Source organism: Lepidochelys kempii, chromosome 10 (assembly GCF_965140265.1).
Source record: "Lepidochelys kempii isolate rLepKem1 chromosome 10, rLepKem1.hap2, whole genome shotgun sequence".
In the NCBI taxonomy this organism is placed as follows: domain Eukaryota; kingdom Metazoa; phylum Chordata; order Testudines; family Cheloniidae; genus Lepidochelys; species Lepidochelys kempii.
Genome location: NC_133265.1, coordinates 78,016,492 through 78,040,179, shown reverse-complemented (window position 1 = coordinate 78,040,179; position 23,688 = coordinate 78,016,492). Strand labels below are relative to the sequence as shown.

The 23,688-nt window shown below is 46.5% G+C and overlaps 1 protein-coding gene across 3 annotated transcripts in view; it reads right to left on the bottom strand.

Moving 5' to 3' along the window:
- Positions 1–260: 260 nt before the first annotated feature.
- Positions 261–23,688, bottom strand: part of PLEKHO2 (pleckstrin homology domain containing O2) — a 41,471-nt gene continuing 18,043 nt past the window's right edge. The window contains exons 1-5 of one of the 3 annotated variants that reach the window (XM_073304314.1): positions 22,908–22,984; positions 20,422–20,533; positions 13,028–13,132; positions 8,772–8,870; positions 261–5,333 (exon numbers count right to left, since the gene is read on the bottom strand). In XM_073304314.1, coding sequence (XP_073160415.1) covers positions 4,086–5,333; positions 8,772–8,870; positions 13,028–13,081 — 1,401 coding nt within the window. In that variant the 5' untranslated portion in view covers positions 13,082–13,132; positions 20,422–20,533; positions 22,908–22,984 and the 3' untranslated portion in view covers positions 261–4,085. Of the gene's footprint in view, positions 5,334–8,771; positions 8,871–13,027; positions 13,133–20,421; positions 20,534–22,907; positions 23,025–23,688 lie in introns of those variants that run through there. The other 2 variants (XM_073304313.1, XM_073304315.1) reach the window with 2 other exon arrangements.

The window sequence follows — 23,688 nt, the reverse complement described above, 5'->3', positions numbered from 1 at the left end:
CATGGCAGTAGTAAGCTGCCCTCGGCACAGGGCTATCAGTGCCGCAGTTTGATTCCTGGCCTGCTCCTGGGGCAGTGCATGATTGTTCCGCCCCTTCCTTGGGATTTGTGGGTAGCCCATGAGCTAGCCCAAAGACTAGGCTGGACACAGTCTGCACAACCCTCTATGGCTGTGATAGAACGTATCCGAGCAAAGACTTAATACTCTCTCCCGATGCCTGCTCTTCCTTCTTGTTCCGAACAAACTGCTCTGAAGCCGAGTGTGCTTAAAAAGGAGTTTTATTGCCAAATCTCAAAGCTCTTTACACGCAGAAGGCAGCGTTGCCTTTCCACTAGCCATGACAGCTGATTTTCAGATACAATCGTTCACTGCCACTCACTAGCACATTCACTTCCTTCCTGTCGGAACCATGCAGCTCTGGCAGTCCTTGTACAAATCTGAAATTGAGTCATGCTCCATCTCGACACGCCCACAGCGTCTTCAGATGTGAGAAAGCAAGCTTAGTGCAGCTGGGGATTTTGAGTGACGAAAAGCTAGGTGCTCACTGGTGGTAGGTAAAATGAAGACTGGAATTGTCCTTCTAGATCAGCGTAATGGGTCTTCTACTCCAGAACCTGGCTGGGACAATGGCTAGTACTTGCTGTTTAAGAGGAAGGTGCAAGAAACCCAGAAGACAGCTCTGGAATAACCTGCCATCCCCATTGGGCAGAGATTGGCTTATGCCCTGAACAAGAATAACATGTGCGAAAACTTAAATGGTCTAAACAAACCATGAAGCTTTGTTTATATATAAAAGCCCAGTCGACCCAAAATTCTAGGTGGGTTAATCACTTTTAGAATGAAACTGCTAAACCTATACAAAAGGCTATTTTTCCGTAATTAACACAACATTTTCAGCCATGGAGACACTGGGTGTTAAAAAGAGAGTTCACTTAATTTATAGTTATTTACAAGACATAGTACATGAAGGTAAGTGACGTTAGTACATACAGTATTTAGCTCTCCCATCTCCTAACAGATTCAGGTGTCTTCTGCTAGGAATCCTATTGGGGTTTCAGTAAAATATCAGACATTAGAATATTCAGTATGATTTAAAAAATACAGTAAATATAAGCACATCCTCTAGATTCTTGCTGCAATAGATAAGGAGATCTGGGACTCTTCGTCAGCACTACAGTAGGTAGATATTTAATAGGCACATTGTGATGACAAAATATTTGTAAGAGCGAAAGCATCCATGTATATCGGAGATGAGTCTGAGCTGGATCCAGACCTTCCCCAGTGTTCAAAGGTATTCAAATCCAGGGGTTTGGTTTGGTCCTAATAGGGATAAGGGACAACTTTAGCACTGGGATTTGAATCTGCATCCAAATGTTGACCATGGCCAGATCATGGTTCTGGTCTGGGCACATCCCTATTACATATACATCTTTGTTAGCCATCTATTTTATCCTTTTGTTATACAATTTTTATCTCACAAATGCCTCCCACTCGCTGAAGGCTGACGTCCCAAGACATTCTGTACTCACCAGGTTTGTACAGCTCATGTTCACATCGCACAGTGTTCGGTAAACAAAAGTGCACATGCAGAAAAAGACATATTAGAAGCTGGTAGGCACTGAATAGACTAGGTCTGTATTGTTAGCCCTTGTCTTATAAGTACATCTCATAAGAAAACAAGATACCTCAGTTCACATTGACTCTACAGCAGTAAATTATGCAGAACCAGAGTTCATCCTTGGCCTGCATCGAGGGGACTATGCTCTGGACTGCATATATTTGGAAATCCGGTGTCTAAAAGCAGGGCTGTTTTGGCACCTGAAACTCAAGCAAATTCTACTATGCAGAAACTTTATGGGTGACAGAATGAGAGACTTTCAATAGAATTCCTATGACTGGCTTGAGAATGAGGCAGCTTAAAACAAGGCTGTTCTAATCACTCGATTTGGAAGTGTCTGGTTGAGTGACTACGTAGCTCTTATCTAGGATGTTCCCATTTTTCAGTTCCTGAAATGCCTTAGGTCAGGGCTGGGCCGGACATGTCAAGGAGTACTCATCAGCTGAATTAGGAAGGGGGGGGAGGGAGGGAACTGTAGTTTGAGTTTTACTTTGGCTGCTGCTATGGTAGATGTTTGCAGCATGGGGTACCATGGAGCCTCAGTGAGCTACTGGAGAAGGAACCTGAGATAAAGAAGGCGTATAGCATGATCCTGGCTTAGTACTTGGAAGGGGCAGATGGCACAAGCTACTGGGTAGTGTAGATACTTTTCAATGAGAACTGCCAAGCTGAACTCTCTTCTGGCTCAGAAATTCTTTGTATTCTGCTGGGCCTTAGCTATTCAACATCCACCTGCCTTCCCTGGAGCTCCATAAGATCAGCTTAGAAAAATCCAATCCTTCCTCTGCTGCACAAACCTAGATAAAGCCAAGAGGAGGTGGTGGCCCTTAGAATCCCTGGGTAGTTGATGTGGTGCCATTGAGAGTGAATATTTTAGGGCAAAACTCTGAAAGAAGGATACAAGGGATGCACCTGCACCCTGTGATGACCTGGCTTGGTTGGGTAAATGAGCATCGCTGAACTTGGACTGGTTCACATCCACACGTGTTGTCTGAGGGTGCAAAGGGTGCTTACACTTTTAATCTTTGTCATGCAAGACGTAGTTTTGTAATCATTTTGTCACCATGACTATTCTCATTTCATCACGTTTCTCTCATTGGATGCTTAGGAAGATGCGACTTCCCTAAGGAAGGACCAAGGAGGACCAAGAAATTAGGGCATTTTGCCATTGCCTTCCATGGGAACCAGACTGGGCCCTTATTTAGTAATGCCTTCTTCATTTCAGTGTACTAAGTTCAGCCACCTACCCACCAAGATTTAAACTGCAAAATGCATTTCCCTGTTAAAATGATATGATTAGACATTCCAGCAAAACCAGTTGTCATGACGCACATGTCATCAGTCAACCTCCCAGGACAATGCTGCTCGACACACAGCAGGGGGAGAGTCTACTTTCAGAACAACCAGCCAACCGCTCCCATGAGCCTCCAAACAACTGACTGTTTACGTCTACAAATACAGGAGACTCTAGTTACCAGGTCAATGTATTGCTTCAAAATGAACATTTCGGGCTGCTTCAGCAAGAAGCAGTATTTCAGACGAAGCAGCACTGTCTAGGAGAAAGAGCACAGAGTTAGGGGTAGGATTGCTAAATTCTGTCCCGGGCTCTGAAATGAACTCCTTCTGTCGGCAAATCACTTCACATCCCTGCCTGTTTCCCCACAGGAAAAACTAATACTTGCTTGGCAATGGTAGTTTGAGGCTCAATGAATACTTGTACCGTTCTTAGAACAGTGCTCTGGTCTAGAGCTGAAAACAATTGCTTACCATCACCAGTTTGCCAGTTTTGTACGAATTTCTAAGACAATTTTTGAACTGCCGATATGTTCAGTGAGTATCTTTGGAAACTGTTAACCATTTGTTCCAGAATATGATTGGGCCAGGTAGTCAAAACTTGTCAGCAAGTGAACAAACTGAGCAAAATTTAGGGACGTTTGCGGCCAGATTCCCAGTGGAATGATTTCATTGGCAAAACTCTCTGGGTGCCAGTACAAACTGAGTAATTCCATGTCTTACGTGCCAGTTTATACATGCACACATGAATTTTTTGCTGGAATATCCATGCCCTCCTTTGAAAAACTGACCTTTAGTCTGATTACCAGTGATGTGGTGGTGGGTTTTTTTGTTTGTTTGTTGGTTGGTTTTTGTTTTTTTTTAAGGGCCTAATCCAAAGCCCATTGGTGTTTTTTCTGCTGACGTCAATGAGCTTTGGATCAAGACCTTAAAGAATATTCACATTTTTGCAACTGATACTCGATGTCCTCTAACTTCCTATTGTGATCAGGGATGGGAATATGGCATAAAGACAGAACAAAAAGAAAATTATAACTGAAATGCCCTGCTCTGAATGCTTGGTTTGTGCATAGCAAAACATAACCTTATTTAACACTGGCCAAGCAATGGTATAAGTCGTAAATAGCAAATATTTAGCTTGACTGTAAGAAAGAAATGTCGTCTTAAGTACATCTCAGGGAGCACTTCTCCTATAAAGAGTTACTAGATCCTTCGGCTTTTCTTTCGGTTTCTCTGTCAGTTCCTTATTCAGTTCTCCTAACCCTTTAATTTCTTGTAGGACTTGTGTTGCTTGCCGGAGCTGTTCTACAGCCTCATTAAGCAATGTCTCTGCATTTACGGGGGGCCCATTCCCCTCCTGTGCTTGTTCTAACTCTCTGCCTAAAACCTTTTGCAGAAGTTTTTCTGTCTTTTCCCTTTCGCAAGCCACTTTCTCCTCCATTTTAGCCAGGCAGGATTGGGGCTCCTTGCGGAAGCCTTGACCCAGAAGTTCTTTTTCTGCATTTTTCGATTCATTCAGCAGTCCTCCTACGGATACACAGCGAGTTCTGAGAGGTGAGGAATTTGCTATGGACTGTGGTAAAAGTGTTTTCTCTTTACTAGGAACCTCTGTACTTTCCTGCTTTGCTTCGGTAACTAAGGAAGTCTTTATTTGTTCCTGTATTGTTTGTGGCTCCTCTTTCTCAGCAGCAGCTCTCTCACTTCCTTCTTCAAGCTCTACTTTTTGGGGAGTGGATTCTGTCACTTCCCCGTCTTCCATTTCATCCCTGAGGGGCTTGGAATCATGGGGCTCCTCGCCTTCTGAACTCTTCGCCTCTAAATTGCTTGGGGTGGAATCCACACTGGCTGTCAATTTTTCTGATAAAATCTTATGAGGAAGTGGAGGTTTCACAGTAGCTTTTGTGACCACCTCTGTGAGGTTTTCTTTACTGCCACCCTTGGATGGTTCCAAACCTTCTGTGCTTTGAGGGTGAGGGGCTGGTTCATCCCACCTGACCCCTTTCAGCTTGTCCGATAAGATTTTAGGAGGAGGAATCGGAGGCTTTGCCGTGCTGCTGTTGCTGACCTCCATGAGGTTCTCTTCCTTGTCCCCTGCTGAAGCTTTGGGTTCTTCACCCTCCTCACCTTGACTGACCGAACCCTCATCCTTGTCGTTCAGATCGTCCTTTGACGGCGTACTCTCGTTCAACTTCTTTGCTGGAGGCAACGGAGGCTTTTTAGGCTCTTGATCAGCAACGCTGTTAACTGCACTCTGCTTCTCTGACACGACACTGGGTTTTGTAGGAGGCATAGGTGGCTTTGGAGTTTCCTTTGGAGGAGGGATGTTCTCATTATCGCTCACAGTCAAGGTGACGTCTGGAGGGCCATTATCCACTATATCCAGATCCAGCCTCAAGATTCCATCCGATGTAGACTTGGCGACCTGAGAAATGTAATATGAGAGAGCTTTATTTAGACTGTGTCCTGTATCAATCCCCTGAACGATCCTGTCCTCAAAACCAGTCTTAACAAATCGTTTAAGTCAAAGAAGTGGAGGTGGGGTGACTGAGGGCTGGACTACACTCCCGCGCTACATCAGCGCAGCTATGCCACTGTAGCGTGTCTGAAGACATGCCATGCTGACGGGAGAGTGCTCTCACATCAGTATAATTTCTCCACCTCCGTGAGAGGCGGAAGCTGTGTTGGCTGGCACAGCGTGGTGCGGACACCGCGTTCAGTCAGTGTAACTTATGTTGCACCAGGTGGGGGTGGTGGCTTTTTTACACCCCTGAGGAATGAAACTTGCATCAGGTTAAGTGGCAGTGTAGACAAGTCCAGCATCTGACTACAAATCTTTCCTCCCACAAGGAGGATGGTACAGACAAACCTGTATACCTCAGCACAGCTTACACGTGTGAGACTGAGTAGTGCCTCTGTTTCTGCTCCCCTTGACGCCCCCACTTCTTACTCAATTTAACACCCTGCAGGACATTACACCAGCACCCGCTTCAGTGCGTGCGTACTTGCCGCTGCGCTATTTTGTCTCCAGTAGTGGGCGACAGTCAGGAGCGCCTCAAAGCCAATAATCCCAAGAGGTCAAGAATGTGTACTTTGGACTGCTTTGGACCATCAAAAAGCCTATCAAAAATCCTTCTTCCTTTCTAAGTTATCAACACTATGCTGTGCGGTTCTGATGTGGACAGTTTGCACGTTACAAATATTTACATGGGCAGGTGCGCTGTCTGAACTGATAAATGCAAAGAATTTCCCGGAGCAAAGAAGAGACATAATGGGTGAGGAGATATCCTTTTATTGGAACAACTTCTGTTGGAGAGAAAGAGACAAACTTTTGAGCTACACAGAGCTCTTCCATGTAAATGGTCTTAATACAGGGGTGTTAGTGGGCCACTTCACCTTGAATGGTCCCTTAAAGTACATGCTAAACTATCTGTTCTACCTTGCATTTAGCTGTGAGATTGAGTACCTTTTCCAGACCTGAGGAAGAACTCTGTGTAGCTTGAAGGCTTGTCTCTCTCACCAACAGAAGTTCGTCCAATTAAAAATGGCTTCCCCCGCCTTGTCCCACTAATATCTTGGGACCAACACGGCTACCACGCTGCATACAACCTAGAGCAATGGAGGCAGATCATCTGGTTCTATCCTCTTGTAGGAATAGCTGTTGAAGTAGCCTAGCATATTTTATCCCCTTACTACCCAAGTCATCCCCCCCAAGAGTGTTTCCCAGAATTCCTATTGCTGCTGTCCTTACATAACTTGTTGCATTTTCTTAGATTGATAAAATGTACAGGTCTGTTAGTTCATGTATCGAATCCTTCAGTCCAGGGCACTAATGTAACATCATTTTGCGCTTGGCTGCTTCCTCTCCCCTCCTGACATCATCTGTCTCGGCTGGGTTGGGCCTCAGCCAGCTAGTCCTTCATGTCACAAGCTCCAGGCAAACTGCTCAACCACAGCTGCCGGATCAGAAGGGATGGCCATGCAGAGCTGCATTATCTCCATACTGAAGCCCAAACTTCCTAAGTCTCCTATCCACCCCAGAGGCAGAAATGAGGAGAGAGTCCCTGTTTGAGGGAGCCCTGGGGACAGACAATGCCCAAATGCATCTAGGCTCAGACTCCCTCCAGAACAGGGAGGCTGGCTATAGCCTTCCTCCCACTTGAGCCCTTTTAAGAGACCTCCTCACCTGGGTGAAGTACCCCTGTACTGCCTGACCCTCTCAATATGTGTCCCAGGTCTCCTGTGTGAAGCTAGCCCAGAGTATCTCCCTTCAGGATTGTGTGACCAGCAATTAAAATATCCAGTTAACGGGGGGGGGGGGGGGGAGTAATTACTACAGTATTCACGTCCCTACAACTTATGCTCAAATAAATTTGTTAGCCTCTAAGGTGCAACAAGTCCTCCTTTTCTTTTTCCGGATACAAACTAACACGGCTGCTACTCTACAACTGTCTGGTCACCCTCTTTACTGTGTCCTTTCCATAAGGTGACAGGAACTGAACATGGCTTTCAAGATGAAGCGTCACTATTTCACAGTGGAGAACTGAGTTGTGTCCCCTTCCTCGGGGTCTGCAGCCCAAGACTCTCCTATTCCCGTTCAGCAGTGCTGCAGCATACAGGTCTTCACCCCGCACTAAGTCCCGATCCTGATCAGTTTCTTGCTGTACATGACTTCTCAGAGCCAATGACTCTGATCAGACTTCTGGTTCAGACTCCTTACATTACATTTCTTGGGAGTGAAATGCGTAAACTGCTTTTTCACCAGCTACTTCACTAGGGATGTTGTTGCTCTCCTCCTCCTTACCAGCACTGTAGGGTGCATTTTCTCTTCCACGCAGCGTCTGTATAGTCGTCCCTAATACTAATCTTTGTGGCATGTCAGTACCCAGGGCCTCCATCCAAATAACATCCACTTACACGTACCCTCTGTCCCCAATGTCCACAGAAGACCTTTATTACCCTATAAATGGCAAATTGTCCCCTTCAAGGTGAGGGCACTTGCAATAACAGAGCTGAGATTTCAGGCCCAGTTTACAAGGAATTAGGGGAATAACATCAGTGTATAAAATTCCCGGAGAGTATTTGTGCCTCTGAGATCTTTTTGAGGAGAAGGGAGGGACTGTCTGGCTCTCCAGTGATTATTTCTCTGAAGAAAGATTCTCTTGTGAATGTTGCAGGATTTCTGTGCGCTAGACTAAAAAGCTCTGGAGCATGTCGTCTGCACTATGATCACTTGAGAGTTGCGCAGGTGAGAGTCGGCAAACTGTGACGTTTGCAGAAAGAGGTTTAGCCTTAAACCCGTTCGTTAGTTTAATCCTCTTCTAAAGTATCAGTACTATTACAATGTAGAAACTCCCCCAGAAACAGGAATCTAATATTTATTAGGCGTGGGTGTTTTTGTTTTAAATGCTAGCTACAGGAAAGCTACTGGGAACAGAATACAGGCTGCTCTATAAACCTGTCTTAGAAAACCCAGTTATAACCCGTTCTCAGTGCTTCGGGTTGTTTATGTAATTGAGCAGTAATGGCACGTGCCGAACAACGAAGCAGCTCACGAACTATAGAAAGACTCATAAATATATCGCCACCTGTTGCAGCAGCTGCCAACCTGAAGGATGCAAAAATCTTAAACTGCTGCAGTCCACCATCCTATAAAAACTTGCTTTCCCTTACTCCTGTTACCGGCTGGTTTTACAAGTAAGGGGTCAGCTAGAAGCTTGTGTTTTGTGTGTTGCATGTAATCAGCATGAACAATACACCCAGAAATAGTTCTCTGATGCCGGCTTGGGACTTTTACCAGATGGAGATTGCATACAGGTGATTTCACTGCGCTGCAGCATGCAACCCCAAAGTGCATTCTTACCTCTTTCAGATGAATTCTGGTGGGTGGTCTGCGCCCATGACCCACTTTCACTCTGTCTCGAGTCACATGTTCCAGGGAAAGGCTCTGATCTACCTTCACCTTTAAATGGGAGGAGGAAAGGAGAACATCACTGACTTATCAATCCATGCCTAAAACCATCTCCTTGGAGGTCTTTTTCTGTCATTTCTGGTAAGGGTGCATTTGTAGCCAGGATGGCTTTTGAATATGTCGCCATTACAATCAGGTTCTCAGATTTCTAGGCTTATTGAAATCAAACCGTTAACGTTTGTTTTCTGTGTGGTTTTTATTGCTCACCAGCATCATTATATTGCCTTAAAACCTGCACTCCTTTTCAGAAGCATTTAGAATAGAGCTCAATGATGCACTCTTATTTATAGCCATATGTATCGGACACTTGAGCGCTGAAAGAGTTGCCAAAAGCTTCTCTTTTAGCAGGAAAGTTACGCAACTCTTTCTTGGGTGGATGTTTGTAGAACGGGCTCCTTCACCCTCTTAGCCCCTGCCGTACATATGCAGACAATCTGCAGGGTCTGTTCATGGAAAGCTAAAAGGTGGGGGAAGACTTAAACACCATCCTCCATTCCTTACCGCGGGCTGCCAGCAATGTGAACTTGCACATCTACAAAACGGTGCTGGACGTGGCTGCAACGTCTCTTTAGTATTTTCAAAGCAAACCCAGCTGTGATCTGGCAGAACCGCATTCAGAACCTTAGCCAGGGGCCCTTGGAATGCGATGCTAGCTCCAGATTCTCCGCTTGGTTTGCAACATGCACATTCATGATGGCTCAGTGTCAGAGCGGAACAGACTTCATCCACAAGATGCTGAGCTAGTTCTGCAACCCCCCAGGTGAAACTGAGAGCATCTGACTTGGCCCATCCAACTTTCTGAGGTTTGCCAATCCTAGGTACCTGCAGGGCAGGAAAAGGAGGGCACAGGAGACTTTTGTTGTCCTGCACCCAGGCTGGGCTTGGAACGTGGCAAGGAGATTAGTTTTACTACATCTAAGAGGTGAAGGCACGTTAATAATCCTGACCTGACTGTGAACTGTATCTGCAGGCCTTGTTAACAGACCTTTCTTTGTACAGCTTTAATGATCTCAGGAAGCTGAACAGAAGATGTGAGCAGTGACCTGGATTAATTGCAACAGTGGCTCAATTAACACGTTTACTTACTGGAATCAGATTTAAAATTCATTGCGTCGCACATGGAAAATGAGAGCCAATGCTAAGTCCTGTTACTATTCTGGCTCTATGCCTATCACTCCTGCCTCCCCCACCCCTCCAGCTATCTCGCGAAGGGGGCATGCTGGGGTGTTGCCACAGCGTACCACACTCGAGTGATCCCAGCTGGCATAATGGTCCTAAGCTGATATAGTTCAGAGTGTCTCTGAGGCTGCTCTAAACTACGCTGGTCACAGAGCTGACCTCAGGAACGGGGAGCCATGAAGGTCTCCTTTGCATCCCCCAAGCCACACCCAGCGCTTATTGGCCACAGCCAGGGGTTCAGTCCTCAGTGTCTGAAAGCACAGGGGGAAGCTCCAATAGGGGCTTTAGAAATGCCAACTGATTGCATGCATCTCTTTCCAGTTACCTGGCTCAGCTCCCCAGAGAGAAAAAAAGTTCTCTGGAGTAGAAAGACTGACCAGGCCTATGGAGTCAATTTAAAAAAAAAAAAAAATTGGGAGGAATTAAAAACAAAATGGGCCAAGTCCTTAGCTGGTGTAAGTCGGCATAGCCCCATTGATTTTAGTGGAGCACAGCTGACTTGTGCCAGCGGAGGACTGGGCCCGCTGGTTTTCGACAGGGCCTGTGCACACAGATGTTGAAGCAGTTAGTGAGCAGCACTTCCCTCCCCACAGGTCCTGTGGCTGGGGGTGATCATCTGAGCTCCCTCTTCGATACTCTGCGCTAGGGAGTGCGGCATTCATCGCACGTCGTCATCACCGGGGCGGGAGAGAGAGAGAGACCTCCACTTCGGAAAGACAGCACAGCACCAGCGCCGGTCTCCCCCAGCAACCAGGGAGCCAGAGGCAGGTTGCTACAGCAAAGACTGCCCAGCATTACGCTACATTACATCACCTCTCCTGCTCATCGGTAACATGAGAGCGAGCTTGAATGCTGAGTTCGCTGCTGCTCAGATTTATAATGTAGCCCTCGCTTGTCTGCTGCTCCCAGTAGGTCCAGTTACTTACAAATGCTGCTTTTTACGTGGAAGGATGAATGAGCAATGCCTGCCCTAAAAACACCTGACACTGAACGTGATTTGGTAATGCCAGGAGGGTGCTTCTCTGGGCCACCTCCAGTTACTGCGAGGTGCCTCCCGTGAATAAAAATAGAGAGTCTGGATCTTTTAAATGTAAATGTTTTCTCATCAAAATGGCACACTACAATTGGAGTCCAATTCTCCATCCCTTACTCCAATTTCCCATTGACTTCATTGCCTGAATAAGAGGCCCAGGATGGAGCCCGACGAGTATGCATTCTACAACTCCACGTCTGTAATGCATGCTTGATGAAGGCATGTGGTGTTTTTTAATCCCTTGCCTTTGTCTCAAAGATTTTTACACAACACTCCAGTTTCCACTTCCCTAAAGACTGTTTCTCACTAATCAGGTCTTGTTGGTTTCTTAGTCTCCAAGTTCCCCCTACTCATTTCTTCAGGGTGGCTTCATTCCCTTCGTGGTGGCTTCTCCTTAGCTTGGTGGAGTTTACGAACTTCCTTCCAACTACTGCATAGTAGATACTGCCCTTCCTGGTAAGGGATTGAGGTTAGCTCCATGTCAAACCCTACGCTGTGTAATTTTAGTCCTTCCTTTGCCCGAATGTCTGGATTTGGGGGTAGTTTCAGAGTCGGGGGGGGGGGGGGGGGCAGCTCCTTGCAACCTCTCCGCCACAGCCGCAGGTAGCTCTTGGCGACGTCTTGCCGGATGGTAGCGCTAACAGCCCATGTAGTAACTTTCCACTAGACGTCTCTCCAGGCAGCATGAAAAGCTGGTGGACTCTGTGTCACATTACACGCGTGTCCAGATTTAAAGGTGCAGTAACCAGGCTGTGTGCTGCAGGGAGCCACGGGGCTGAGAGGAAGGAAAGTCCTTCCATGGGGCAGAGCAGCTGCTTGGCAAATTCTGAGCTGCAGCAGCTCTCGTGCCCAAGTTCCTTCCACAGGGATGGACACAGATTCCAGTGGATTAACTTAGAGCCTGATCCAAAGCCCTCTGGAGTCATTACAATGTCTCCCACTGACTTCAGTGGGCTCTGGACCAGGCTCTTAGTTGCTTTTGCAGCTCAGGCCAACCCCATTGTGTCAGCAATTTCCTCTACTCCCCCCTCTTGTCCTCCTGGAGAGTCCCAGCGTTACAGTGGAGGCAGGGGGCAAATGACATGTATGGTGAATGCCCAGCTTAGTTGGTGGTGGATTCTATACATGTTATCCCATAGAGGCTTCTATAAAATGCTGCTGAAACGACCATGTTCTGCATTCACAGGTATGTTGTTAGAGAGGAAAAGACGTGGCATTGTTCTCCCTCTTTCAAGGGGCAAATTCTGGGGAAGTCTAGAGAGACTCTAGCTTGATTTCACACAGACCCACACATACCTACACCTTCCAGGCCCCTCCGCATGTACATGTTGCCAAATCAGAGTTTAACCCATTTAACAACCTAATATACCCCTATCACTCTCCACACACTGCTCTTCTGAATTTGGCTCACTGAGTCTTAGGTAGTCTGTGTAACACACATACCACAGGGCCAGAAGAGAGGGGGAAAAGCAACAAAGTAGCAGCTGGTTCACACCATCTCATGTCCTGCTGCTAAACTTCTTACATGCTCTGGCTCCGCTGCCATGACTAAACCTTGCCTACACATTGGTAAGCGGTGTAACTCAACGTAAGGGAGCGTAACTCACTTCTCCTTATGCCACCTCTGAATCTGGCCACAAGAGTTTTTTTTCTTTTTTGCTTTAACCTTTGTTGCTGCTTAGTATTTAGGAGGCCCGAGCAAAGGAAGGAAGGGGGAGAAAGGCAAACGTGACACCTGGCCACTAGGTCAAGAGTGTTGTTATAATCTAAACCTGCTAACAGCAGTATTGGACTCCAGGTGCACAATTTGGACCTGGAGCTGGAACGCCCATGAAGCTAGGAGGTGCGGGAGGCAGGGGATGTCAGTGCCCCTCTACACGGTAGTGAATGAAGGTTGACACACAAACACATACAGCTTGAAACCCATTTGTCTTACCTCATCAAGTATTTTATTTTTGGCTCTGCTGATCCCTTCATTCAGGGCTTTCATCCATGATTCTTTCTCTTCTGCGTTCTGACCCTGAAATTTGATATCATGGACCTGCAAGATGAGAGACGTAGAGAGATGTTTTCATCTTAACGTTACGTGCCAAGGACAGAGAAGTAGCCTATACATCATTAGTGTGTTAAATTCAATCTCCAGCTGAGCCCGTGTTTAAACTAGACATTCCTTTGCACTTTGGCAATGGCTTCACTCCACAGCCGCAATCAACAAACCTTTGTTATGCTGGATGGTTTGTTGCTATAGTTTTTATTTTTGCAACTAGCAATTAAATTAATAAAGCAAGTGACAGTTTCTTCCTCCCACAAAGAGTGATGAAATGTTCCTGGAGCAACAGATGGCTGTTACTTAGGGAATAGATGGACTGTGTATAGGGGACGTGCCCAAATGGGCAACTCATGTTGTGGTGTTAGGTGCAATAAGATGCCGTATCTCCAACTCCCCCCCCCCCCCCCACACACACACAGTGTGAAATCTGTGAGGAACAACCTCTGCTTGCTCTTGCATAGTGCTGCTGCATAGGACTGCGGCAGGATTCTGGGACTCTGCACAGGGGTACGTGCAGCCTGGCTCTGCAGAGCACAGACAGGCTTGCAGGGCGGTGGGGAGTGCTCACCCGAATCACAAGATGTGAAGGTTCAGAGGGATAAACTGGCAGAGCCACATGGATCCACCTGCCATAATTTCTCCCCTTTCCACCCTGACAGAGCAGGGGCTCAGCAGCTCTGAGACTGTAGTACCAGATACAGACATGAGCCACTGCTATGGCCGGACAGAGGCTGTGCTGAAGCCTGGAGAGGAGCAGGAGATCCCCAGCACAGAACCCGTTCCTTCAGACTGTGCAGGGGGGCCATGGACTCCCATGATGCAACTGTTCTGCTCACCACCAGCTGAGCCTATGGTGCATCATGGGAGATGTAGTTTGACCCAGGAGCCCAATCTATAGAAAAGAATGAGTGCACAAGGCACATAAAACTACAACTTCCATTCTGTACCATGGCAGCATTTAAAATATTTCAATTTTTGATTTTTCACTGAAAGGTCAAACTTTTCTGTGGAAAATTTCAATTAAAACTACTCTTTTTACCACTTTAATCAAAATTTTCTGCAGTGAGGGAGCCAATTTCCCAACCAGCTCTGACTAGTCCTAGGAATTCCTGGTGTTCTGCCTTGACAAACCCCAGGCAGCAGTCCCTGAAGGAAATCTTAGGTGGGATGTAATCTCTCTAGTGAATGAATAAGCAACGGAATTCCAAGAGTCTGAACTCTGTGCTTAACTGGATGGTCTCCTGATAATGTCCATGCCAGAAAGTTCAGTGTTTTGTGATCACTGCATGATAAATATTTCTCTTCTACTTATCTCTGAACCTGATTGAGACAATTCTTGGCAATAGCTATAAGTGAATGGTGTGGAAATTCTCCCAAGGCCTGTTCTGAAACAGTGCATTTGTTCAAAAGAATGGCCGTGGCCACTGGCAAATGTAACATCCTCTCATGCATCCAGATGTTGGAATGTAACTAAAATGATGACACAGTTATCCATTCCTGAAGGAATTACGCAAGTTTCTCAGTTGGGCAGCAGTGAAATGACCTAATGGGCATTCTCCATCGCTGGCTTTTACTTCTATTAGGAGCAATGGAGTGAAATTAAGAGAGGAAAAACTTAGTCTGCATACCTGGAAAAGCTTCCTGACAGGGATCCGTTAGCTAATGAAATAAGTTTCCTCAAGCATACAGAGAGGGAAATTGAGGCAGAGAGGTTAATTGACTTTGTCTAACACAGCAGAGCTGGGAACAGAACTTAGGTGCCCTGACCTCAGTCTCCCTGTTCCAAAGCCTGGGGGGTGCAAGGAAAGATGAGCAGAATTTTAACAAGGGCAAACCCCTATATTTTTCCTTAGCCTCATTCTTGGAAATGGCTGAACTGTGTTGGCTGAAATTTTCCAGAAAAATTCAGCCTAAAGCAGACACTGGCCTAGAAAGTTTGAGCCTAAACAGTTGAAGTTTGGTCAAATTATAAGCAGCTGAAAACAGGGTCTTATAATGGGAAGAAGTGTCAGGCATCCTTAATAGGCAGGGCTACCGATCGCACCTATACTTACAGAGGCACTTACAAACGGTTTGATATTCTGAGCACCCAGCACAGATGTTAACCGGAGGGATGGGTTTTTGGCACCCTCTGAAAACCAGGTCCCTTTTTTTAGGTGACCATCAACAGGCAACCTCTGTCTAGGCAGATCACCAGGGCCAAAACGTTCAACGTCACAGGAAGGCTGACAGGCCTAGAAGCCAGGCCTCCTCCTTCCCTCTCCTGAGCGTTAACCACTCGGCCATCGTCCTTTCGCTCTGCAGCTGCCCTTCATCAGGAGGGATGGGGTGTCACTGGCTTTAGTTTCTAATTCGCCTCAGTCCCGCGCAAACCCTCTCTTTAAACGTCTATAAGTCATTAACAAGGCCATGAAGGTGACTGTTACAGGGCAGGTTTCAGAGTAGCAGCCGTGTTAGTCTGTATTTGCAAAAAGAACAGGAGTACTTGTGGCACCTTAGGAGACCCTTAGCTTCAGCATAGTAAAAAGGGAGTTAATCCTTCCTAGAATGTCCTGCTTCCTACATGGGAACCAGTGGAAAAGGTGAGGAGATGAGGCGGAGATGCTCCCAAATAGCTCGACTAAGATGTAAGGGCCTGAGCTTTATACAAACAACTCCCTGACGGGGAGGCCGAGAGCTCACGCTAACTAGGGAACCTAAGGGAAAGCAAGTCTCCAAAACGCAGTGCCAGGCTGGTTTTGTTTTAGCCCAAAAGGGCCTGTTTTTTGTGTGTGCTTAAAACCCTCTTTGTTTGGAAACAGTTTTGCTCTTAAGCGATTAGAAAAGCCTCTGAGAGAGATTTCCTTGTGCACAGCTCAGCTGTTGGGCCGCCTGGCAAAGACCTGGCAGCTTACACCGGGAGTACAGAGAACTCTGGACATGTTGTTCAAGGAAAAGATCCCCTGCTTTCAAGCTTCCTCCTCTGTGGCCACTTTATGTGCCTCATTTCTGTGTCCCTGACAAAGCCCATGGGCCTCCGAGAGTGGAGCGTGACGAAGCGTTGGTTGTGTGGCAGGGCTGAGCGAAGGCTCCAGGGACTGTTCATCGTTAAGGAGAAGCTGAGGTGTCCCTCTGGCATGTAATTGTGGGTTGCACACTTTAATGCTGACTTACAGTTACAGGCACCTACATGCAGCTATGGCAGTTCCAATACCCCACGAGGTGGGTTGGGAGATTGTGGAAGGATGCTCATCAGGCTCCAGTACGGGACTGGGAGGGGGGAGAGACTGGCTGTGTAACGTGGCACAAGTCGTGCTCTGTGCTAGTTGTCTTCTGATTTCTAAAATGAGGCTTGTGTGACAGGCCCAGCTTTGTGCTCCTGTGGGTAGCACACTGGACTAGGAGTCAGACACGGTTCTGCCATCAACTTGTTCAGGGGAGTCCTGTGACCTGTTATGTGGGAGGGCAGATTTGATGATCATAACAGTCCCTTTTTGCCTTAAAACCCATGTATTCGCAGGGGGATTAAGGCTAAATTCATTAATTGGTGACCAGAGACCAGCACAAGGGTCTTGGTCCTGCTTGAGCCCTCTTCTGGGGAGTTGAGTGATGTCTGGGCCTTGGACTGGCCCTCTGCACGCAGTGAATTTCACCCTAATATCTGTAAAGCATTTTGAGATCCTTGCATAAAAGTGGCAAGTATTTTAAAAAACTTGCAATAATTCTGCCCACCCCAAAATGCCACTAATCCTCACTACCAGCAAATTCAGGGGTGCAAAGATGATACTGTGTACGTCCCTTGGTCTTTTCTTCAAGTCATAGGCTTTCTTGTGGAAGCCCCTGTATTTCGAGGGCAGTATTTTAGCTACTTATACTCGCCTTCCATCCACTCCGTAAGTCTTGATACATGGAACAACCTTGGTTACTTAATGCAAACAGCCATGTGGAGGGAACTGACTCTATTTCCCCATCAGAAAATGGGGATAACACCGTTACCTTCCACCCAGAATGGCTGAAGGTTATATATTGGCTGAATAGGGACAGTGCTGTGTAGGTGTTAAGTATTTTCACAGGCGCTGTGGGCTTAATGATCCCCGCACAAGTCAAGTCCCTCCCTTCTATCTCCTTATGCTGAAGATGGTCACCACTTTTGGGCTCTGTACTATGCATTCTTAGCACAGGGAAGCAGCGTTCCAGACCGTTCTGTTTTAAATCAGTGAAGTTAAAGGCTAACTATCACAGGCAGAGAGAAGAGGATGGGCTGCCCGGGGCATCTTTTCTTAAGGAAAATCCTTGCTAAGAACACCCTCACTGTGGATCTGCAGAGTCTGGGGTCTAAGCTGTGTTGTACTGTCAAGGACATACCCTTGACGGAGGAAGAGAGGTGCTGCTGATGGCCTTAAAGAGAAGCCGCAGCGAGCCATTGCTGATGTGGAGAAGCACTCTGCAATGCATGTGTTTTGAAAGTAGGGTAAGAGGAGATACAAGAGTGACCCTGGAAGACTTGGAGCCCAATTCTAACCCGCCCTTTCTCCATAAGGGTCTATAAACTAGTCTTGCTCAGGTTACCACAGACTTTGAAGTGGAACCTAGGAAAAGTAAACAGAGTTGCTTCTCTTTGTATGTTTTCTGGTATAGGTATTCCCAATCTGAATATTAAAGAAGTGCAGGAGAGACACTGAGCAGCCACAGACCATCTGGGAGTAGTTTTATAATGGCAGATATGTAACATGTGGCCTGACCTTCTGCTCAGAACCCTTGAAAGTAGAAAAATTCAGCAGCCCAACTGTACAGCCAAAGGACAATGAGCTAGATGATAAATTTGCTCTCCTGTTTCCTAAGCCAGCTGAGACTGAGTCATGACATAAACTAAGTCCTGATGTTCTAGTAAAAGCCCTTGTGGTTAAATCTGATGCAATAGTGACGTCTGCAAGCAATGAATAGGGCTATGCAATTTACTATAACTGAACTCAGAGGAGGGCACAGACCAGCCTGTTCAGGCTGAATCACTGACTTGATACAATGGGATAAAAGAGGTGCACATCCAGTTCATTCTCAGCCGTAAAATGAAGAGGCATCTCTCAATATGATCCCATGTGTCCCCTCCCACACATAGTACATCCAGTAAGCACTAAAAGGGCCTCCTAGTCACACCTGCCCGGCTTTCCATTTAGGAGAGGGAAAGGTACATGCATCCTGTCCATAGGCCCTGCAAGAAATCCTCTCCCTCCCTGTTTCTACCATGAATCCTGGTCCCCGTCAGATTATGTCTTCAGGTGAAAAGTGGAATCAGAATGGATGGTTCATGTGGGGATTTATTGTATTTCTCAGAGGCTGGATGCAGAGCAGTATCTGCGTCAAACTCAGGTAGGATCAGAAATCAGTCCATCAGACTCAAGTCCATCAGAAATCAGGTGTATGTGGCAAAGTCTTGTAACTTGTGGTGGGCTCCAAATTCAGCTCCTGGCATACACAGGTACGCAGTCCCCATTGAAGTGAACTGGAGTTGAGTTCAGCAAAGTCACGGGGAATTTCCACCCATTTATGCCTGGGTTGCATTGGGAATGGAGTGACATCACCTGAAATGAGTCTTTGCTAGTTGCTTTTCTTGCTACATCCCTCACTCCTCAGCCCCCCCCCCCGCCCCGCCCCCACGGTGCAGGCTTTAACAACCACTGAATGCAAGTTACTGCCTTGTAGATTCCCTTTCTGAGGGACTTGCACCAGATAAATTTTACACCAGTAAATTTGGCCCAGAGATTTCCAAGGTTATTGTCCTCAGTTACAGGCTCAGTTCTGTATGACTTGCTTAATTTAATTGATGAGGGTGGATTGACTCATTTGAAGATTTCTAAACGAACAAATTATTTGCGTGCTTCCACCTTTCTTTCTCCTGGTCTCAAGTCTTCAGCAAAGTGCTGTACTTACTTCTCTTGAATTATACTTTGTTTCAGTTCCGTGGGAGTAAGTAAACCAACAAAAGAGCAAGACAAGAGTAAAGACTGCATGAAAATGTCTATGCTCAAACATTCTCCCAGAATAACACAGCCTCCATCCTAGAGACTAGGCCAAATAAAGCCTGAGAGATTTTTGCAAGAGGCCATCTCTAGCAAGGCAACTGGAAGATACTGTAAGGGTGTCTCTAAAACCAGGACAAAATGCCTAGGTTTTTTCAATTGATAGATACTTCATGATATCATAGATCCATGATAGATGTTTACAGCATGCACGTGTACCTAAACACACTATGGATGGAATTGAACATCTTGGGTAATATTCCCATATTTAAACTTTTTACACCCATTTAGACCACAATCAGCAAATGTGGCCAAGAAAAGACAGCTAGGCCTGAGGAGCGCAGCGATCCAGATAACGAGGTGTGTGATTTCTAACGGCTGCACGTACAGTGGATGGCAGCAAGGCTCCCAAATGGAAAATGTTTCGTTGATAAGTATCACCGCAGCTGCCATTTCAAAACAGCAAGACAACAGTTGTGTACGTTGGCCTGCTCGAGGAAGCCTGTTCTGACATCTGCGAAAGTACGTTGTGTGTCAACACCCTCCCTAAGTTCACAGTCAAAGGGGAAAAAACCACTACAGACAGTGAACTTTTCACGTATCAAAATGGAGTTATTAACAAGTGGTCTCTCTCTGGGTCTCCGTTTAAGGAGGGGCCTGGTATTATACAGGGCAGTGGACCGGGGGGCTATAGAGGGGGGCTGTCATGAGGCCTGTGCTTTGGAAAGGTGAAGTTAACCTTCAGCGGTGGGTTTTGGGAGTGGAAATCATGACCTTTACGGTAAGGTATGATATATCTGGGGTCACCTCTTGTGCCCGTATGCACGTGCGTAGTGCCGCTGAAACGTATACCGTTCCTTGCATGAGTAAGCTGAGCAGGATTTGATCCTTTACTATCTAAGCAACATACACTAGGTTCCTACTGGGCCTGTCATTTCTAAGCAGATTTATCTCCATTGACTGCAGCTGGGATTTCGGCTTAAAAGTGAAGGATCCGAAGTATCTACTGGGACCCAGCAACTGGAGCTGTGGGTGCTCGGCCCTGAACAGGCTCCGCACAGCGTCTTGTGCAGTTAGGCTCTTAGGACCTAAAATATGAGATTAAGTTGCTATTCATTTTTAGTCATATTGCAAGAAACCCCACAAATAGGAGAGGAAGGCTGGTCTTGTGATGACAGCTCTGGTGTGGCACTTAGGAGCCTAGCTCTGCCACTGAGTTCCGCTGTGACCTTGGGCGAGTCACTCTATCTCCACTTCCCCTCTGCAAAATGAGTATAAAGTTACCTGCTTTCTCCTGGTCGGGGTGCAGGATCCTAGCGGAAGGGCCTCTCTCTATGGGTTTGTACAGCAGATAGTACAATTCTGCCCTGAACTCAGTTGAGACTTCTCAGCACTACTGTAATAATAAATACGAACTGAAACCTGGGTGTGCGCAAAAAACACTGCAGTGACTAAATAGTCCTCATTCAGGTAAAATATGCAGAGCTGAGATGCTGACACCTTTGGCTGCAGAAACCCTTGTAGAAATGAATTTCTTTTGATCAATCCCCTTGCCCCCAGCCTGTCAGATCTGAACTAGGAAGACACACAGGAATACAGTGACATGTTCTCCATCTTAGGCCAAAGAAAACCAACAACAAAACAAATCAAAAGAAAAACCAGAAGTGAGAGATTGCAGTGCAACAAAGATACTGGAACGCATTATCAAGTCATCAATTTGTAAGCACTTAGAGCAGCGTTTTTCAAAGTTTGGGTCGCAACCCAGTACTGGGTGGCGGCATGTCAGGTACTGGGTCGCTCTGGGCAGCACCGCCGAGCGGGACGTTAAGTCTCATCGGTGGTGCTGCTTAGCTAAGAGCAAACCCTTCATCCCCGACCCCACCCCAGAGCCTGCAACCCCAGCCCATAAAATAACTGGGTTATACCGGATCACAAACTGAATATGTGTGAACAATGTGATGCACTTGCAAAAAAGGCTAATTTAATTGTGGAGTGTATTAACAGGAGTGTCATATGTAAGACACCAGGAGGTCACTGCTCACTATACTCGGCACTGGTGAGGGCTTAGCTGGAATACAGTGTGCAATTCTGGGTGACACACTTTAGGAAACGTGGATAAATTTTGAGACAATCCGGAGGAGAGCAACGAAAGTGATCAAAGGTTTAGAAAACCTGAGATCGGAGGAAAAGTTAAAAAAAACCCTGGGCATGTTTAGTCCTGAGAAAAGAAGATGGAGGGGGGAACCTGTTAACAGTCTTCAAATATGTTAATGGTTGTTATAAAGAGGACCATGATCAATTGTTCTCCATGTCCACTGAAGGCAGGACAACAAGTAATGGGCTTAATCTCCAGCAAGGGAGAGTTAGGTTAGCTATTAGGAAAAACTTTCTAACTCTAAGGATAGGTAAGTTCTGGAGTAGATTTCCAAGGAAAGTTGTGGAATTCTCATCACTGGAGGTTTTAAAGAACAGTTTGGACAAACACTTGTCAGGGATGGTCTAGGTGTACTTGGTCCTGCCTCAGTGCAGGGGGCTGGAGTTGATGGCCTCGGAAGGTCCCTTCCAGCCCTACATTTCTATGATTGCAAAGTTCTGTCTCATAAAGATGACTGACTATGTAGCCTATAATTCGGGAATTATGGTAAACCCCCAAGCAGAACCAGTAGCAAGCAGTGCTGTAAAACAATTTCTACCCATAAGTCAAATAAACACACTGGCGTTCAGAGAATTCTGCTGAATCAAACCTTCGGGACAAAATGCCTAGCTGAGTTGTTTATGACACACGACTATCAAAACTAGGGGCACAATCCAGCTCTTCTGGCTCACAACAGTCTTATGTTGAAAGCTGCGAGGCTGTATGGGCGAGCGAGGCAAGCAGGGTTTGACACTGTGGCTCAGTGCTATAGTATATTTATGAAGGCATTTTGACTCCTGCACTAATTTTAGGTGGAACCAGATGGTAACACAGAAACCCCTTGTGCTAGAGTTTGGGGGATTTCCTATAATAACACTAGTTCTCCAAGGAGATCAGTATTCCCGTTTTACACATGGGGAAACTGAGGCACAGGGCATTAGGTCAGAGCCAGGAATAGAACCCAGGTCACTGGAGTCCCTGTCCAATGCTCTAGCCACTTAGCCATACGCTTTCCTATATAACTCTCACTGACTTCAGTGGGACTCGCGTACATGTTTAACTTAAGTGCTGTCCTAAATCAGGACCCAGGGGAGAACAGATGGGTGCAGAAAGAAGCAGGTTTTTTCATTCTCCACTGATGAAACAGTATCTGTGACAGAAGGACAGAAGACTCTGAAGCTGAAAAATTCATGAGGAAACACTTCTCCTGAGGGAAAGTAGCTGTGAAGACAGAATTCCTCCCCCGTCTTGCTGCCCCACAAGAAGAACAGGGCATTCCACCCTCCCCACCTCCTGTAAAGAATTCACAGCCACTTTATGATGGTTCCTCTGCTGCTCACAACATCCCTGCTGCATTGGGGATGAACCTGAGAGCCTCCCACTCCAAAAGCACAGGTCCATATTTCATTAAAGGGAGAATCGCCCTTGTTTGTTAGCAATCTAGGATCTATGAGACACAGCAGAACCCAGAAGGAGGGACGGGGCGGGGATGATAGATACACGCATTAGCTAGTTCTTTGCCGTAAATCACTGCAAAATCAGAATGAGAATTCTGGTGTCCTTGGGTGTCTAGGCACATATACATAGATACGTCAGTAGGCAGTGGAGTTTAAGGGGAAGAGAAGGATAATCCTACCTTCTTACCCGGGGATCGAATTAAAATGAAACGGTTTTTCCTTTTCAAGAGAGCGCGCAAATCCTGGCACTTTTCATAGCTCTCCAGTTCCACCGTTTCTAAGCATTTCTGTTCCTCCTGCAGAGTGGGGAGAGAAGGGGAAAGCAAACCTTTATCTGCAACATGATACCTCTAAATCAAATCCATACCAACAACATCTGCCTTTTCAGCCCACCTTTATGTCTCCCCGATGCTCTTTCTCCTTTAAAAAACCCACGTGCAATTATAGTTACGCGGGCAGCAAGCCTCCATAAATCAGGCAAAGGCCTCGTGGAAGAAAACCTGCTGTTGTATAGGCTGTATGTCACTCGGAAGAGGCGTCCGCTTGCAGAACTCTTGTTGCTCTGAGCAGAACTGGCAAAACTTCGCATTTCTGTCATGCTTTCTATCACCATCTCAAAGCGCTTTACAAGCCTTAACTGAGCCTTGCAGTCCTCCACTGCATTAGGTAAAGGTTATCCCTGTTTTACATGTGGGGAAACTGAGGCACAGACTGTGACTACTCAGGATCACACAGGGCGTCTGGCAGAACTGGGACAAGAATTCAGCTCTCCAGGATCTCTTGTGCTGCAGGCTTGGGTCACCTTTCCCCTCAACACGAACAAGGTCAGTGACCGCTGTAGGTTGGTGAAGAACATTTTTCCCTGCCTGCACGTTTGATCTGTCAAAACAGAATCATTTTACGACAAAGAAAGCAGCACTGCCAGTTCCTCGCTGCGGCCTAGCTGTCCCTGGCGCAACT